The 19,289-nt window shown below is 35.7% G+C and overlaps 1 protein-coding gene across 3 annotated transcripts; it reads left to right on the plus strand.

Annotated features, from left to right (window-relative positions):
- Positions 1 to 2,361: 2,361 nt before the first annotated feature.
- On the plus strand, positions 2,362 to 18,887 carry zgc:63972 (protein CutA homolog). Of its 3 annotated transcripts, XM_067408039.1 has the most exons (7): positions 2,362 to 2,610; positions 5,170 to 5,214; positions 5,592 to 5,740; positions 11,523 to 11,582; positions 11,832 to 11,877; positions 12,077 to 12,126; positions 18,514 to 18,887. In XM_067408039.1, exons 1-7 carry the CDS (start codon positions 2,515 to 2,517, stop codon positions 18,614 to 18,616), a joined length of 549 nt encoding a protein of 182 aa, XP_067264140.1. In that variant the 5' UTR covers positions 2,362 to 2,514; the 3' UTR covers positions 18,617 to 18,887. The 3 variants fall into 3 exon arrangements, with proteins under 3 accessions (XP_067264140.1, XP_067264142.1, XP_067264141.1); XM_067408041.1 differs by lacking the exon at positions 11,523 to 11,582; XM_067408040.1 differs by lacking the exon at positions 5,170 to 5,214.
- Positions 18,888 to 19,289: the final 402 nt, after the last annotated feature.

Below are 19,289 nucleotides of genomic sequence, written 5' to 3' on the forward strand. Positions count from 1 at the left end.
CAGTGTTTATCTGAAATCTAATCTTTTGTAACATTATAAATGTCTTTACTGCCACTTTTGATCAATTTAATGCATCCTTGCTGAATAAAAGTATTAATTTCTTTAATTTCTTTTCAAAAAATAAAAATAAAAATTCTTACTGACCCCAAACTTTTGAACAGTAGTGTATAATGCTACACAAGCTTTGTATTTCAGATAAATGCTGTTCTTTGAACTTTCTATTCATCAAGGAATCCTGGAAAAAAAAGTACACAACTGTTTTCAACATTGAAAATAATCATAAATGTTTATTGAGCAGCAAAACAGCATATTAGAATGATTTTTGAAGGATCATGTGACACTGAAGACTGGAGTTCAGCTTTGCATCACAGGAATAAATTACTTTGTCAAATATACTTAAATAGAACACAGTTTTTTTAAAATTTTAATAATATTTCACAATATTACTGCTTTTTACTGTATTTTTAATTCAATAAATGTAGCCTTGGTGAGCAGACGAAACATTTAAAACATTAAAAATCTTTTAAAAACATTAAAAATCTTAGTGGTTCCAAACTTTTGGACTGTACTATATATATATATATATATATATATATATATATGTATATATATAAATATATATAGGGCTGTCAAAATAACGCGTTAATTTCGATTAATTAATTTGAGAAAAAATAACGCATTAAATAAAATAACGCAGATTAATCCATTCCGTATTGACCTTTGAACCTGGAATCGTTGTCGTGCGCGCGAGCTCTTTAGTAAGTAAGCAGCGTCTTTGCACTCTCTCTACCTCACACATAATAATCTAAATCAACTGACACAATGCTAAAAGTTCGTAAGACCGAATCCATGTTTCACGAGGCGCATTCGGACAATGTTTTTCCCATAGGTTTTTCCTGAATAACCGCTGGGTGTGAATCATAGGTGTGAATAGTGCTCAAAGAACATCACCTCATCTTCTCTGACAGGTGCCCTGCACGTGCAGCTGACATAAACCACACCTTTAGTAAACAAAAAGAATATCCTATCCAGTGGTGAAGTGTTTTCTGTGTTGACAAACCTTTTGCGATGGTCTAATAACAGTCGCGATTCGCACGCAACGCATCAACGTCCGCTAATGTCCGATTCGCGCCCTAATGACTCATTTGAACAGATTCATTTTAATGAATCATGACAACAACTGATCGGTCCACACGGTCTATAATGAATCATTTACTCGAACAACTCTGAAATTTAGCAAGAGTGGTTAGTAAAATTAGCCTTAATAATCCACAGTATTTTCAGGTTATTTAAATGACAATGTGTAGTAAATTAGGCCTACCTATAAAATCAGTTAGTTTAGACTGGAGTGAGGTGAAAGCAAGTTGTTAGCTAGGTGCATTCAATTGTATATGGTAGAAAATTATATTAGTTAATATAACTTCTAAATGCTACTTTTTAATACTTTTCAGGTTTAGCAAAAAAGCATCTTCTCTTACAAAGCTATAAAATCATAAATATTATAAACACAAATATTAGTATTGTATTAGTATTTTATAGAGTGCAATAGATTTATCTGCTAAATTATGCTGATTCTGATTAAACAGAAGAAATTGCGACATCTAGAGGTTGCTGAAGGAGGTTCACGGGCAGCTGGATTTTCACTCAGACCACTAGAATTATATTTCCCCTCCAACTTTATCTGTATCACTTTCTTGTAATCACCCACCGTTATGGTTGACTAACCTTTTTGAATACAAAACAAGTAACGTTAGGCCTAAAATCGTTAACGCTTAAATGCAGAGAAAGTTTGCGGTGTCTGTCCTCAACGTCAGGAAAAAAAAAAAAAAAAAAAAAAAATGAACACTAAAATTAATGAAATATCTGTAGATTAAATAGATAATCATTTATCTTTTTAAAATGATATTTCTAAAAAAAGTGTTGTTTTATTTTTATTGGTAAAGCCAGTCGGTTATTAACCCATGCTTACTCGAGCTATGCTGGTTAAGTATGGAGTAAGTTCAGCCAACCCAGAGTGATATAGTGAGGTTATCCGCATACTTCTAAACATACAGGCCAGGTATGTCACATAACTTGACTTCTGGAATACCCCACTGGCCTACATGTAGGATGTATTGAGATGTGTTGTGAACCCGATGCTATTGTCTATTTTAACACAAGAATATTAATTTAAACAACCGAAAAAGCCATAGTGACATTAACTGTATATGTCTGTAGTACAAATCAAACCACAAACAGTCAGAAGCAGCACTTAAGTTTATTAGGTTTTCAATCCTCTTATGATGAGACCCGTGCACCGCTCTTGATTGGAAGCCCCGGTATCCGGATATGAGCGTCACTCAATCAGCATCAAGCGCAACACGCAGCCGCTTTGGGAAATGCAGAGACTGTCCAAACTGTCCGACGGACTTTTATGCGTTATTGGGATGAACCTGCTGGACACCTGACTAACTGATTTACGCACAGAAACCTACACTTCACGGGCGATGTAACTTCTACTGTTGTTAAATAAATATGCAAGAGAACAAACCGGATTGCTTGTACCAGCGGAATCCCAAGGACATAATGTCTTCGGCTGTCCCTCGAACGGGATTTGTGGTCTTTTGCGTGGTAAATCCAGTTTTATCTCTCTTGATACGTGACATTTATATTGAGAGACTTGAGCAGAACGTGCTTGGCAAGTTGAACACAGCAGACTGTTGACATGCTTAAACTTAATTGCCTGTACTTTTCCTTTCAAACGGCGAAAACTTGTTGAACAGTTTTTGAACAATGTGAGTTAATAATTGGTTAAAACTATTAAATATCAGGAGCTCACGTGAAAAGAGCCTGCTGACAACTGTGCTGTATGTAGTGTTTCTGCTCTAGTATCTCCATCATTTGCTTCTATTTTTTTTTTGTGAGAAGTGTGTTAATAAGTTAGCTTTGTTCGTGAAATGTACTATTTAAATGTAGCTAAAACCAACTTCTGAACTAAATAGCAAGCCTTGTTTTTCAAAGAGCTGAGCAATGCTGCATTCTTGTGGCAAATATAATCTGTTATCAGGTCATCGCAGGATAATCCCTCACTGTTCTTTTCACATCGAACACAATAATGCATGTTTAAGGCCCTCCGTGGCTTTGAAAGATGCGGTTGTGCATTCAGCAGTAATTCTTCCAGATCAGCTGCTGAGTGCCTTCCTTGCGATCCTCATATTAATGGCTGAAGTTGAGGATTGTTCGCTCGCTTGCACAGTTGTGTATTGTGTCTGGTTGTGTAAAGTTACCACGTTTATACTGTTGTCTTTTTCTTATTAAGGTCCGAGTCTTTTTATGAAAAAGCTATTTATTTACATGATCCACAGCTTCTGAATATACATATAACAGGAATAAACAAAGAAATGAACTTTATTTAACTTTTGTTTTCTTTTGGAAGTACTGGAGATAATAAATCTTGCCAGTTATTATGCTGTATTTTAGTAATATTGTAATATTAGTAATTGAATGTATACATTATTTATCATTCATGTTCATGAAAACTTTTTTTTTTAAGGGTTAGTTCACCCAAAAATGAAAATTATGTCATTAATGACTCGCCCTCATGTCGTTCCAAGACCTTTGTTCATCTTCGGAACACAAATTAAGATATTTTAGTTGAAATCCGATGGCTCCGTGAGGCCTCCATGGGGAGCAATGACATTTCCTCTCTCAAGATCCATAAAGGTACTAAAAACATATTTAAATCAGTTCATGTGAGTACAGTGGTTCAATATTAATATTATAAAGTGACGAGAATATTTTTGGTGCGCCAAAAAAAACAAAATAATGACTTATATAGTGATGGCCGATTTCAAAACAATGCTTCAGGAATCAGGAAGCATCGGAGCACAAATGAATCAGTGTGTCGAATCTGCTGTTCGGAGCACCAAAGTCACGTGATTTCTGAATCATAATTCGATACACTGATTAATTTATGATCCGATGCTTCCTGAAGCAGTGTTTTGAAATCGGCCATCACTAAATAAGTCGTTATTTTGTTTTTTTGGCACACCAAAAATATTCTCGTCACTTTATAATATTAATACTGAACCACTGTACTCACATGAACCGATTTAAATATGTTTTTAGTACCTTTATGAATCTTGAGAGAGGAAATGTCATTGCTCCCTATGGAGGCCTCACGGAGCCATTGGATTTCAACTTGCGTTCCGAAGATTAACAAAGGTAACACTGCTTCAAAACACTGCTTCATGAAGCTTCCAAGCTTTACGAATCTTTTGTTTCGAATCAGTGGTTGAGAGTGTATATCAAACTGCCAAAGACACATGATTACGTGATAAGTGTTTCGAAATTTCAATGGTTCACCACTGGGGGGCGTGACTTTGGCAGTTTGATAAATGCTCTGAACCACTGATTCAAAATAAAATAATCGTAAAGCTTGGAAGCTTCATGAAGCAGTGTTTTGAAATCGCCCATCACTAGATATTGTTGAATAAAGCCGTTATTTTGGGTTTTCTTTGGCACAAAAAAGTATTCTTGTCGCTTCATAACATTAAGGTTGAACCATGTAGTCACATGAACTGTTTTCAATATGTTATTTCTGGGCATCTGAAAGTGTTAATTGTCTTGCTGGCAATGGAGGCCTCACTGAGCCATCGGATTTTATCAAAAATATCTTCATTTGTGTTCTGAAGATGAACAAAGGTCTTACGGGTGTGAAATGACATGAGGGTGAGTAATTAATGACAGAATTTTCATTTTTGGGTGAACTAACCCTTTAAAACCCTAACCCCAATATTTCTGAATTTCTGCCATCATTTACTCACCATGTCATTTCAGACATGAATGACTTTCTTTTTTCTGCAGAACACAAATAGAGATTTGTATTTATTTATTTATTTTTACTGTCCCATACAATAAAAAATGTATGGGGCCCAATGTTGAATTCTTCCAAATATCATCTCTTTTGTTCCGCAGAAGAAAGTCTTACAGGGCTGAATTAACATTAAAATGAGTAAAATGATGACAGGATTTTTTTATTATTGGGTGAACTATTCATATAATGTTTGTTTAAAAAAGTTTAAGTTTCTTCCTCACTCTAAAAACGTGCTTCTTTAATAGCTTGACTTTTCATTTGTATCCAGTATAACCCAGAATTACCTGTTTCAACATGTGTTTCCTCATGCACAGATAAAGATGAATAAAATTCAGTTAGAGTGGATAGTCTTGAATAAGGTATTTGAATGACTCAAAATTCTAATAAATATTACTATACATGTATGAATGAGAACTGAGTTGTTTAATTTACTATCCAAAATGACTAAAAAGCAGTATAATAATGTCAAAATCATCTCCAGTTTTTCCAATTACACTGATTACATATATATTCATGTCAGTAAAATGTTTAACTTTAACTTAAACATTTTAGTTTAGCATTTTATTCATCTTTACTTGGAAAATTACACGATAAAATACATTATTTACACACATTCTAGAAAATCAATGGAAATGTATGATATTAGATGATTTTAGTACTATACATCATGCTTAACTGTGTTAATGCTCTTTGTTCTCTCTTTGGTCCTCTTCTTTGTGTGCGTATGTATGCATAGTTTCTAGTCCTGACCCTCGCCCTGTACCCTGTGCTGAAGACACTGGGTGTTCAGATTCATTCTGCTATCACAGGAAGCTATGTGGCTGGATATCATTCTGTGCTGCTTGTCAACTGTCCTACTGAACAAACGGCTAGAGATATTGGCAGGTAAGTTTCATAGTAGCTGCTAAGTGGCCTACTTTGCCTTTAGCCATCAGATTATAATAGTGTTTTGTTTACAGCCTGCATGTGACAGTCGGTGACATACAGTACAATAAATGTATTGTTACATGTAAATAGAGTTAATTTTGAAGTTGAATTGGCAAAAGAATGGTAACCTATAGGCCTAATTTTATTTTATTTTTTTCCTGTTTTTGAATGTGAGAAGTCATTAGTCCACAGACCATGAAGCACCATGACACGCTTAGTAGTGCTGTTACTGCACTTTATGGTTGTCACTCACCGTGTAGTGATGTCCTTTAAATGATTTTATAATCACATGCACTTGTATGTTGGGTTTTTTTTATAAAAAATATATATAAATTATGCATGAACGCAACAGTAGTTTTACAAAGGAAGGTCGGATAAAAAAACATCTCTTTTATTGAATACCTGGATGACAAAGCTTGTTCCAATCTAAGGACAAAAGTCCCTCTAACTTTTTCTGTGATAAAGCTAGAGTTAAAAATAACAAGAAATAATAATAATAATAAATACTTAATTATTAAATGCTACATCTGCAATCACATACTCTCTTTTTTGCCTTGCAACCATTAAAACATATGTTCTAAATAGTATGAATGTTGCTCCACTGCCATTCACAAATCCTTTCCTGTGGCCTCATGGGATAGTAAAATGTCTATTGGGTGTGCACTTCAAAATATTGCTGAAAGTAGTAGGTTACTTGTCTGGGCACTTTTTTCTTTACTATGAATTTGGATATACTACTCTTTTTCACATATTTTTTTTTCACCTACTTGGAAGTATGTATATTCGTATGCGACCTTAAGGTGATGATACACAGGGCAACTTTTTGAGGAATGTTGCCGGGGAATGTTACTGAGCGATGTTGCTTGGGCACTTTGACATTGAGAATGGCCAACAAATTTCCATCTGGATACTTTGAATTGAAATGTGTTGCCCATTCTCAATGGGAAAGTGCCCAAGAAACATCACTTGGCAACATTGCTCAAAAAGTTGCACCGTGTATCATCATGTTTAGAATATATAGATACATAGAGAAAATTTGCTCTGTCCACATTGACATAAAGAAGACTGGACCCACTGCAGTTCTGTGTGTGGACTAGTACTGTGTTTACTTATAAATATGTCAGAACCAACAATTCGATGATATGTTGTGTGTTTTAGCATGTTTGGTGAGCAAAATATTACCAGAATTGAATTACAGCCTAATCTCTTCTGACAGCTTCCTTTGTATGGGCAAATGCAGTGTTATCTGCACACATATTTCCACTGAATTCCACATACATAGTATGTTTGTTGTTAGATGCATTGTGGTTTGTGTCAACAGAAAATTCATTGCGGTAATGACAAGACAAATGTAATCAGATGCAAATTATGGAATGGCACGTAGAGAGGTAAACGCTGGCAGTGTTGGGGGTAAAACATCACAAGTAACGCGAGTTACATAATCAGATTACTTTTTCTAGTAACTAGTAAAGTAATGTATTACTTTTAAATTTACAACAAAATAGCTGAGTTACTTTTTCAAATAAATATCGCAAGTTACTTTGTTATCCCATTTATTGACTGGGAGACAGCTCTTCTGTCCCCATGTTAAAGAGAAATCAGGAGTAACAGGGGCAGTTTTATGTTTTTACACGTGTAAAGCATTATTGGTCATGCCTACCGCAATGTGCTTAAATATGAGTATGAGGGTGTATACTTATTATTCAATCTATTTCATAGTCAAGCTAAAGATGGAACAAATGTTTGCAAAATACACCAATGTATATTCAGTCGTCTCATTTAGCACATTATGGCTCCCCAGGATTCACTAAGTTTGATTTTATTTTATTGTTCAACTCGCATACTGTAAAAGACAACGTGCAAATACCAAGCAGTTAACAAATGAAACCTTATTGTAAAGTGTTACCAGAAAGGGTCTGGAACATGTGTTGATACCTAGGAACTAATGTGTACTTACACTGAAAATACACGAAAACTGACCACTTAAAATAAAGTGTGGAACATGTGTTGTTTCGTCAAAGCCTAATGTTTATTTCTGGTTTAATTTGATTGTTTGGAGTGTTTTATGCCTTTTTATTTAATGGTTTCCTTTATTAAAATGTATATTAAAAAAATGTTCAAAGAAAAGTTAAATCTTGTGTGACCTGAACACTCCTCTTCTTTTTTTTTTTTTCTTCTTTTTTTTTTTTTAGGCAATATTTCTCAAAATTAAAGTAGCCATATTTTGTTGTGTAGTCAAATTTTCAAAAATAGATTGTTCCTGTTCATCTGAAATTTTGAAGAAAAGAAAAAAAAAAAGATTCTTAACTGCTCATGTTGTTTTTATTTGCATGGACCTGCATTATTAGATAGTTTAAAAAAGATTACCATAATTTTAGTCTTCGTGTAATACAATTTTGTGTATTTTCAGTGTAAGTACACATTAGTTCCTGGGTATCGACCACAGGTTCCTCACTTTACTTTAAGTGGTCAGTTTCTGTGTATTTTCAGTGTAAATACACAATATTTCCTCATTATCGACCACAGGTTCCTCACTTTAAGTGGTCAGTTTTTGTGTATGTTCAGTGTAAGTACACATTAGTTCCTCGGTATCAACACATGTTCCAGACCCTTTCTGGTAACACTTTACAATAAGGTTTAATTTGTTAACTGCTTGGTATTTGCACATTGTCTTTTACAGTGTGCGAGTTGCACAATAAAATAAAATCAAACTTAGTGAATCCTGTACTGACAAATGTTAGTACACTACTGTAACTACAGATAGATCATGTAGGTACTTTAAATGCAAATACAATGCAAATATATGTAGGTACAGAGTTGGTACATTGTATCAAATCTTAATTTTTCATGTAAGTACATAGTTAAGGCCACGTAATATAAAGTGGAATAAAGTGGTAAAGTAGTATTATGAAATACTGAGCTTGTTTACATACACTAATACACTGATAACTCCCAAAAATCAGCTTGAATTGGTGTCCCAGCAACTCAAGTAAATTGTGCCTACAAGACTTTATTTAAAAAAATTAAAAGACTTGAATTAAAAAAAAAGTTTAAATCTTACAATTCTGAGAAAAATGAGAGAATTGTGAATTTGTATCTCGCAAGTCGCAATTACCTTTTTTGTTTTTTATTTCGTGGCTGAAACAAGCTTCCATACTTTCCTGTTACATATCAAACTTGCAGACTTCAAGCAGACAGAACTGGGTTTATGTGTTTACATGCTGGGCGAAATCGACCATAGGAAAACTGGTTAACGCATTTACATGACCACATGTACTGTTGGCTTATTAAGTATAATCGGGTGATTGAAAAATGTGCTCATTAAATACAGTCCAGCCTTGTTTACAGGGACACAGAAATGATTACAAAAAGCTATCTGTTACATTGTCTTCCATACCACAAGGATCTCCACAATTGTTTTTTGGAGAACTTGCAAAACCTGACCATGATTCTTATTATAGATTATCTCAACCTGAGCTTCCATATTCCCTTTCAGCTGCATTAGGATTTATTTTCCCATTATACTCTTGTTAAAGAGCACTTTACAGTGGTTAAGTCGTTACAGTGCACTCCAGACTAGTAAGCTCATCCAAGCAGTTCTTATGGTTCAGAACCACAAATGTGTGAGGGCACATTTACTTTTTTTCTGATCCAGGAGTATAATAATCAACCCAGTTTCTTTAATAAAGCATGGGCAAACAAAAATGAGATGTTTTTGGAAGTGCACAAGATTTAGAGTATGGAATGATATTTTGCCAAGGTCAGAAAAATCCTGCGTAGGTCTACTGATTAAGAAAACATCAAGGAAAGGGAGATGTCTGAGATGTAGTATAAGGTAATGGCAGATGAATTAGGAAAAGGGGAAAGGCAGTACAATTTCAGTTGGTTAGGCGATGGCAGCACAACTAAGGTATGTAGCCAAACCACTACAAGCCAAACAATTACCTGGCAAACACAAATCTACCATAGTCCCTCACATTTCAGTAACTATTTTAGTATAGCTTCTCAATGGACAATACTATAGAAATGAAACTTGTATATATTTTAGAGTAGTCAATGTGCTGCTTGTATAGCAGTATAGATTTACTGTCCTCTGAAAATAACAACATACAGCCATTATTGCCTAAATAGCTGGCAACAAAAGTGAGTACACCCAGTCATAACAGCTCTACATCTTTTAACCATGCAAAGCCACATGTCCTATTCATCATGTTCATGTTTTTTGTACAATTCTCTCATACTGACCACTGAATGTTTAACATGTTGCTCTCCACAAAGATGGCCTAGGCTATAAGAAGATCGGTAACACCATGAAACTGACTTACAGCACAGTGGCCAGGGTCATAGAAAGAGGTTTTCCAAGACGGCTTTTCTGTAGCTGGCTCACAAAAAAACCTGCAAACAGTTTGCTGAAGAAAACCTGTCCAAGAGCATGAATTACTGGAACCATGTCCTGTGGTCTGATAAGACTAAGATAAATCTGTTTGACTCAGATGGTGTCCAGCATGTGTGACGGCACCCTGGTGAGGAGTACCAAGAAAATTGTGTCTTGCTTACAGTCAAGCATGGTGGTGGTAGCATCATGGTCTGGGGCTGCATGAGTGCTGCTGGGAATGGGGAACTACACTTCATTGAGGGGAACATGGATTCCAACATTTGACATACTGTGACATTCTGAAGCAGAACATGATGCCATCCCTCCAGAAACTGGGCCGAACGGCAGTTTTCCAACATGATAACGACCCCAAACACACCGCCAAGATGACAACTGCCTTGAGCTGAACATCCAGCAGCTCCGTGATGTCATTATGGAGGAGTGGAAGAGGATCCCAGCAACAACCTGTGCAGCTTTGGTGAATTCTATTCCCAGGAGGATTAAGGCAGTGCTAGATAACAGTGGTGCTCACACAAAATATAGAGACTTTGGTCACAGTTTTGACATGTTCACTTAGGGTGTACTCACTTTTGTTGCCAGTTATTTAGACAATAATGGCTATATGTTGAGTTATTTTTAGAGGACAGTAAATCTGTACTACTATACAAGCAGCACTTTGACTACTCTAAAAAAGTTTATACAATTTTCATTTAGATATTTCAGTTTTTCTTTTTTTAATAAATCTGCAAAAATGTCAACAATTCTGTGTTTTTCTGTCAATATGGGGTGCTGTGTGTACATTAATGAGGAAAAAATGAACTTAAATGATTTTAGCAAATGGCTGCAATATAACAAAGAGTGAAAAATTTAAGGGGGTCTGAATACTTTCCGTACCCACTGTATATGACTTTCTTCTTTCTGATGAACACATTCGGAGAAATATTAATAAATATAATGAGGCATCCGAGCTATATAATCGCAGTGAGTGGGACCAACGAGTATGAGCTAAAGAAAGTCATAAACAAATTCCACACGGCTCCGGGGGGTTAACAAACCATTTTATAGATGCTCCATCCATCCATCCATCCATCCATCCATCCATCCATCCATCCATCCATCCATCCATCGTTATTATTTATTTCTGCATTGCTGTCTTTCATGTCTGTAATTTTAGCCTTTACATTTTTTATAAACATACTGCATTTGAATTCAGAATTTTAATTTACCCCTATGGTATTACACTTGCATTCAGATGAGCTGTGCATGTACCAATACATTTGAAGGAACACAGAGTGCCTTTGACTTTTGATATCATATGCAAATACAGATAAGCTAAATTCTCTCACTCTCTTTTCTTTCTGTTAGGAGTATCATGGAGAAAAGGCTGGCAGCATGCGTGAATATATTTCCTCGCACTACCACTATGTAAGACCAGCAAGTTTAGTCTTTTACCCACTGAGGGCTCTGAACCCCAAACACCACAACTCAAGTGCAACTTTAGCCACAACATACAAAGTTTATAAATTGACAATTACTATACATAAACTTGTAATCTTTTAGTTTCTAATAATTACTTTTTAAATAATCCTGTAAGATTAAATGAGATTAAATCCATTAATGCAAGCATTTATAAAATGTAATTCGTCTAAAATATTAATTGTTTATTAATTTTAGGTACTACTGGAAAGGAGAGATTCGGGATGCCTCAGAAATACTGCTGGTGTGTCGCTAAACTTATTCAAACTTCAGATTTATCATTCAAATCAAATATTTGTATTTTTTTAAATATGTTAATGTTTTTATGTAAAGTTATAGTGTATGCAAATGTTCTGTATCATGTGTTGTGTACAGCTGTAACTCATAATGGTTATGAATTTTTAAAAATGTTACCGATACTAAATTAATAATTTCTTTAACAGCTTGTCAGGACAAGAACGTCTGTGGTTCAGAAACTTGTGGCTTATATAAAGTAAGTACTTTTTTGTCAACGTTGCTCAAACTTCTGAATTTTGACCCAAGAGATTTGCACATTAGTCATGATAAACATTTAAACAGACACAAATGCTTAAATGTTTGAATATTTCAGTTCATTATAGAGCATGTGTTGTTATTCACATCACAATATATAGTGATGCTTCATTGATTCAGGGTTCAAAATCAAATCAGCATTATCAGGTCAGATGACACCAATTGGCTGTTATATCAAACAATTTGAGCGACTGTTAAGTGAGGCTTTCTCGATTGGTATAACAATTTCCATGTCAGTGGACCATCTGCTTCCTTTGTGGTACCTGTAAGCAGCCCAAAAGACATGTACCACTTACCTCATATATTTTGAGTGACATTTGTTGAAGTCTTTTAATTTTGTGGAAATTGTGTCATCAAGAGGACTAGTCTGGGCATATCAATTAACAGGGTAAAAAGGTTAGAACTGAGGGGGGATTTCAATATGTAAAAATAAAAATTGCCCAGGGCTTTCAAAGACCCTAAAAAGATTTAATGCCCAGAACCCCCTGGTGCATGTGAACACTGTAGAGTATCAAAAAGCCTCCAACTGTGGTATAGAAACTGAAACTTCAAATTACATACCTAGAGGATGTGACAAATGGAAGCTGTTTCTGAATACCTTTTCCAAAAATGCAGACATTCACCAGTTTTACTGAACTTTCAGCAACACCATCATTGTACACTATTGTACAAAAGTTTTTAAAAGAAGTCATTCGCTCAATTATGTCATTTTTAATGCAAAGATGACATTGTTTGAGATGTCCGAGTTATGACAACTTGACATAAACCAACACATCACAACCTGTCAGTGTCTTTGTCATGACAACTTGACATAATTTAGCTTTATGGGTTAACATTACATTAAACTGTCATGTGGCTGGTTTTGACATTGGCTGTCACGAGGCCATTATAATAGTGTCATGAATATGTATCTTGAGCTCAAGTACAGTGGTACAAATTGAACTTGTCATTAAAATGTCATTAAGTGACAATACTCTGACAAATAATTTTATAACAGCGTCATGACTATTTTTCATTTCATGTTTTTTTTTTGTTTTTTGTTTTTTAAAGTTTCCTCCAACAGAAGGTCAGATAATAGACAATTTCAAATTTCGTAAAAAAGATGACACTGTTATAAAATAATGGTAACACTTTATTTTAGGGTTTTTTAACTAGTTGCTTATTACTATTAGCATTCATATGGCTAAAATATTGGCTATTTATTAGTAATTAATAAGCACATATTAATGCCTTATTCTGCATGACCATATTCTACATTCTTAATCCTACCCAATACCTAAACCTAACAATTAACTATAATAAGCAGTAAATTAAGAGTTTATTGAGGGAAAAGTGATAGTTAATCATTTATATATGTGTTCCCTATACTGAAGTGTTACCAAAATAATGTAATGTAGCTAATGTTAACCCATAAGGCTAAGTAGTTTTTTTTAAGTTTGATAATTAATCTGCTATGTCATGTTTATGACAGGTTATGATGTTTTGCTAATGTCAAGTTGTCATGACAAAGACACTGACAGGTTGTGATGTGTTGGTTTATGTCAAGTTGTTGTAACAAAGACATCTCAAACAATGTCATCTTTGCATTAAAAATGACATAATTGAGCGAATGACACTTAATGACAGTTGTCATAAACATGCATAAAACCTCCTTCATATTCATGACACGTGTCATGTTAAGATTATGAAGGTGTCATGTCAGTCTTATGCACACCCCTTCAAGTAAAGTGTTACCGAACGTTTCAGGAAACACGTATTAACGTTAAGGTACAGCTTAAGGTATAATTTAAGAACGACGTAGAATTAAGAAGGTTTCGGGAAATCCAGCTCAGGTCATCCATGGAAGTTAACACCTCGACAGGCGTGTCTTCTGATGAGAAGGGTTGAAGAAAATCGGCATGCAAGTTCACTGCAGTTATCTAAAGAAGTAGAAAGCCAAACTGGGGTGACTATTTCCCTTGACACAATACGGCGTACACTGCAGTGGAATGGCATGCATGGGTGCTGTCCACGAAAGAAGCCTCTCCTTAAGGCTCAAAAAACAGTATTGTTACAGTATTGCACATAGGTATGTAATATAATATGAAGTCAAGACAGTTGATGACTGTTACAGCACAGCTGGTGGAATGATCTGCCTCAATCTCAATTTGAGTAGCTGGGCCCGGTTGCATGAAACCTCTTAAGTAAGGGTATCCCTGAGGGGGAAAAATCCCTGAGGCAAGGGATTTCTTTAAGAGTGTTGCAACAAACATCTTAACTGTCACCCTTACCTATGTGTTTATACTAAGCATTTCACGATATTTCCTGGCAAAACACTGCAATGGAGAAGCAGTTGCTATAGTTACGAAATCTCCCACAATAAACAGAATATAACAGACCACTGATTTTAAACAAGTTTAACATTTACTAAATAACTGTTCTACAATATTTGTTATGGTGATTATTAAAGGCAAAGAGCCTTTAATAATTGACACAGAGCATACTAAAATTCAAGCACATTGTTTCTATGAGTGCAGCTACAACACCGGAGGATACTCAAAATCCTGCCACGCCACCCACAGGGACCTGTTTTAATCCCTTAATTTTTTAGGGCTAAATGATTACTAAGGACTTTGTTGCAATGCATAGCAGAACTTAAGGGGACACTTAAGCAATTAAGGGAAATACTTAGTGACAGCCTTAAGGGTACTTAACTTAAGGGCTTTCATGCAACTGTGCCCTGAATCTTTAGCCGTTTTCAAAAAGCGTCTAAAGATGCTATATAAAGAAGTATATAAAGAAGAAGAAAAAAACGAATCAGGGCTATTGTTAATATCATGTAAAGAATACAACAGAGAGCTTGAGGGGGCTCTGATTCTATTCTATTCTGTTCTATTCTATTCTATTCTATTTGTTTTTCTTTTTTCCCCTAACTGACTAACTGAAAAATGTTACTTACAGCATTTGTATACTGTTGCCCTCTTGTTGGTCTGATTGCTTCCATTGTTCTCATTTGTAAGTCACTTTGAATAAAAGCGTCTGCTAAATGATTAAATGTAAATGATGAAGTAGAGTTATGTTATTGTTACATCATGGTTGGTACTGTAACTCTTAGTTGAGTAGTGCGCTATTAAAAATGAAGTGATAATTGGGGTTATGGTCACAGTCTTTTGGCGGGTCGGGGAACATTCTCCTTGACATTCAATGAGAGATTATTGTAGTAACACCAGGCTATATGAGTTGGCCCCACAACTATGGTGTCGTATGCAAACTTCACAGTGCTGTTGCTTTGGTGTTTAACAGTACACAGCTTTTTATGGTGTACCAGTGCTCAGGGTGATGGGCTGAGAGGTCTGTGTGCTGACTTTGACAGCTTGTGGTCTGTTGCTCAGGAAGTCAGGAATCCAGTTGCACAATTCTTAGAATATGTATAATTTGTGAACACGGAAGCTACTGGGGAAGCATATAACAACCTAATCTAAGAAATGAAGTCATCTGAAAAGCCAGATTGTTTAAGAGTGTTAAAGAGGTCGGCGGCGATGGCATCATGGGCAGCGCGCCAACATGTAGCGCCAATGTGCTTTGGGCGACCCACTTTGCTTCCTGTCTAATCATTGTCCTATCATAATAAAGGCAAAAACGCCAAAAATAAATCTTTAAAATGAAAAAAAAAAGTGTTGAGTTATTTCTACTCTACTCTGTCGATGTAAAGAGGGTCAGGTTCCACCCTCTCCCTCCTAAAATCTTTCACCAACTCTTTTGTTTTTGAGGAGTCGAGTTTCAGATTGTTGTCAGAACACCAGGCAGTGAGTTTTTAGACTTGGCAGACCTGTTGTTATTATATATGAGTTCCTCTACAGTAGAGTAGTCTGCAAACATTCAAAAGTGAAATTGCCCTGTAAGACTCACAAAGGGTAGGATCCTTTTTAATCTTTTGTTTGAAGTGAAATTGAAGCTTGTGTGAGTGTCACAAGAAGTTAACCCAGTAAAGTTGAGAACTTGTAATATTCCATAGGGAAACTGTCTGGCTCTTGGGCTTTACTGCTCTGCATTGTTGTAATGGCATCTGTTACTTCTGCTTGTCAAGTCAAGTCATCTTCATTTATATAACGCTTTTCACAATTCATATTGTTTCAAAGCAGCTTCTCAGTGACAATAGGATAATTCTTATTGAGCTAAAGTTGTTTTTTGATTGAATCACTTCCGTTGTAAAAATTGTTAATTATTACTTTATAGGGGCCGCTTAAATGACACCTTTCCTACTGAAAACCGAATACCTTTAATGCATTCTTGCTGTTCATTTATGTGTTTAGTCTATAGGTTTGCGTGTTTGAGTGTGTATGTGCGCAGAACCTTAGTCTTTTTAAAAAAGTGATATTTGCCAAATTACTTTTCTAGTCCGCATAATACAGAAAAATTAGTTGTGTACGCGGATCTATGCGAACTGGAATAATTTTGATAATGTTTTATCTATACATAGGAAAAGGAAAGGGACATGGGCCTTTGCAGGGGATAGATTAGTTGAAACGTCAGGGCTGCATTATCATCATGTCTAGATGCAGGTCCTTCATCTCATCTGGGTACGGCTTGGATCTGGCAAACTGCAGTAAACCTCAGGATAAACAGAGAGACTAATATTAGCGTAGACGCTAATATTAGTCTTCTTATGCGAGTACATCATGTGTTATGGGAAGTGTTCCCAGTTCCTGCTGACCTAATCTATGCAGCCTAACAATTTACATAAATTGAATTATAGAAGCAGATTTATGGTTTATGCTTGCATTATGGGTTTACCGAGGTCAGAGCTAAGGTTGACATTTACAGTTGGTAAATTCACTTTTGTAAAAAAGTAATCTACAATTGCTGGATCAATAGGATACTCTGAAGTATATAAAGAAGAAGAAAAAATCTAATCAGGGCTATTGTTAATATCATGTAAAGAATACAACAGAGAGCTTGAGGGGGCTCTGATGCAAGTGATCATTTTCAAGTTATTTGACTGATGAGAAATTTATGGCTTTGTCCCCAAATTCATAAAATGTGCGTTTTTAACAACCTTTTTTCTTTATGTGAGGTAAATAGTAAGTTATATTCAGTTATATTCAGTTTAAAGTTGCAGCCTCTCTTTGTTCGCTCAACCTCCGGCTCTTTGGGTCAAACTCTCCTTCCCGAAGACTTTGAGCAACAGAGCTTCAATAAATGTTGTGGAACGTGTACCCTCAGAATGTTCAGGTATGCCGATCACTCTAATGTTGTTTCCCCTGGAGCGGTTCTCCAGGTCATCAAGTTTGGCCCTCAGATTTTCATTGTCTTACAATGGTGTCAAGCACATAGATTCAAGTGTAGTAACACAACCATCCACGAGATTCTCCCACATCCTTTTGTTTTTGTTCCAACAATGAAGTTTTCACAGCTGAGATAGATGACTTGAGTTCTGCGAGAATCTCTGCTCTAAGCACTGCTACTTCAGATCTTATACCTCCAAGGAGTTCTCCTAATATCATAACCCTGGCCCCGTCCGCACCTTGCATAGAACCACCGGCATCCTTGGTGATGTCGACTGGCTTTTTAGCATTAGCTCTTGGCATGTTGTGCTAATAAAGTCAAAAATGACACCAATGAAGTAATTCAATCAAGGGAAATGCCCGGAGCCGAGAACTTTACGACTTTTTATGCCACCATCTTACCGGAAGTATATATTGTGACTGCGAAGAAGGAGGCGGGAACCGGTCAATTTTAAGCACACATTAATAATAATAAAATAAACAAACACAAAACAAAAATAAAAGCACATAAGCAAAACATAGCATAAAGTCCAGGCCTTGTCCTCTCTTGTCCTTCACTGTCATCGCTCTTACTTCTATGCTCCTGGAGCTCCTCCTTGAGAAATTCGAGAACGGTGTTCAGCTGATACTCATTAACACTCGCGCCACGCATTACCCAGTTCTCAGGGCCATCGGCCTCGTCCTGCTTGCCACAGACTGTTGTCTATTTTAATTTAGTCTATTTAAAGATGTAACTTATCCCTGTGATGGCAAGCTGAATTTTCAGCAGTCATTACTCTAGTCTTTAGTGTCACAAGATCCTTCAAAAATCATTCTAATATGCTGATTTGATGCTCAAGATGCTAAATCTTTTGTAACATTATACATGTCTTTTCTTTTTTGGTCAATTTAATCCTTGCTGTATGAAAGTCATTTCATTAGAAAATCTTACTGACCCCAAACTTTTGAATGGTAGTACATTACAGATAAGCATAGCTGTTTCCTTGTTTTAATGTTAATGCTTTTTATTTCCTTGTTATTTTCAAACCTGTTATTTCAATTGGTACTCATGTGTGTTCCCCCAGAGCTGTGCATCCATATGACATTCCAGAAATCATCAGTTTTCCTATTGATGATGGAAGCCAGCACTACATGAAGTGGATGGAAGATGCAGTCACTGATATTTGATACATCACTGTCTGCAATCCAATGAAGAACAACTTTTGAAAAAACAATTTTTGACATTTTAAAGGTTTTCATGCATAACAGACCTGAGACATTGCTGCATAATATAAATTTATCTAATACTGAAGAGCCTCTTTACAAGTGTATATATTTATTGACCATTTTTTTATGTAAATGACTTTATTATAAAGAGTATAACTTATATCTTATATGTTAATATGAATGAATTTGTTAAAATATGGCCATTTATACAACTTTCTAATGGAATGTGGTGGGGCAGAATTTAAGTTTTTTTTATTATTATTTAATGACAAAATAAATTAATGTGTTCTTTTCAACTTTGACTTTGACTACATGCCTTATTAACATTGTTAAATATGCTACAACCAATGACACATTAAAGGTGCAGTATGTAATAATTCTGTCTGCTAGAGGTCGCTAGAGGCCTATTCAAAACAAAGGCATAGCTTGATGACGCCAAGTTTGAGAGTGGAATCTTGGGACATGTGGTCTCCACTTCAACGGACGGTGCAAAAGAATAGGAATTTGGACTCGGGAACAAATATTCATGGATGCGGTTATTAACGTTACTGTAGTATGAAGCAGAGCAGGATCGAGTGTTGTGGGAGCTGAATGAGGCCGCTGGAGCGATTGCGCAACACACGCCTCACAAGCA

Source organism: Chanodichthys erythropterus, chromosome 13, assembly GCF_024489055.1.
Source record: "Chanodichthys erythropterus isolate Z2021 chromosome 13, ASM2448905v1, whole genome shotgun sequence".
Taxonomy (NCBI): Eukaryota; Metazoa; Chordata; class Actinopteri; order Cypriniformes; family Xenocyprididae; genus Chanodichthys; species Chanodichthys erythropterus.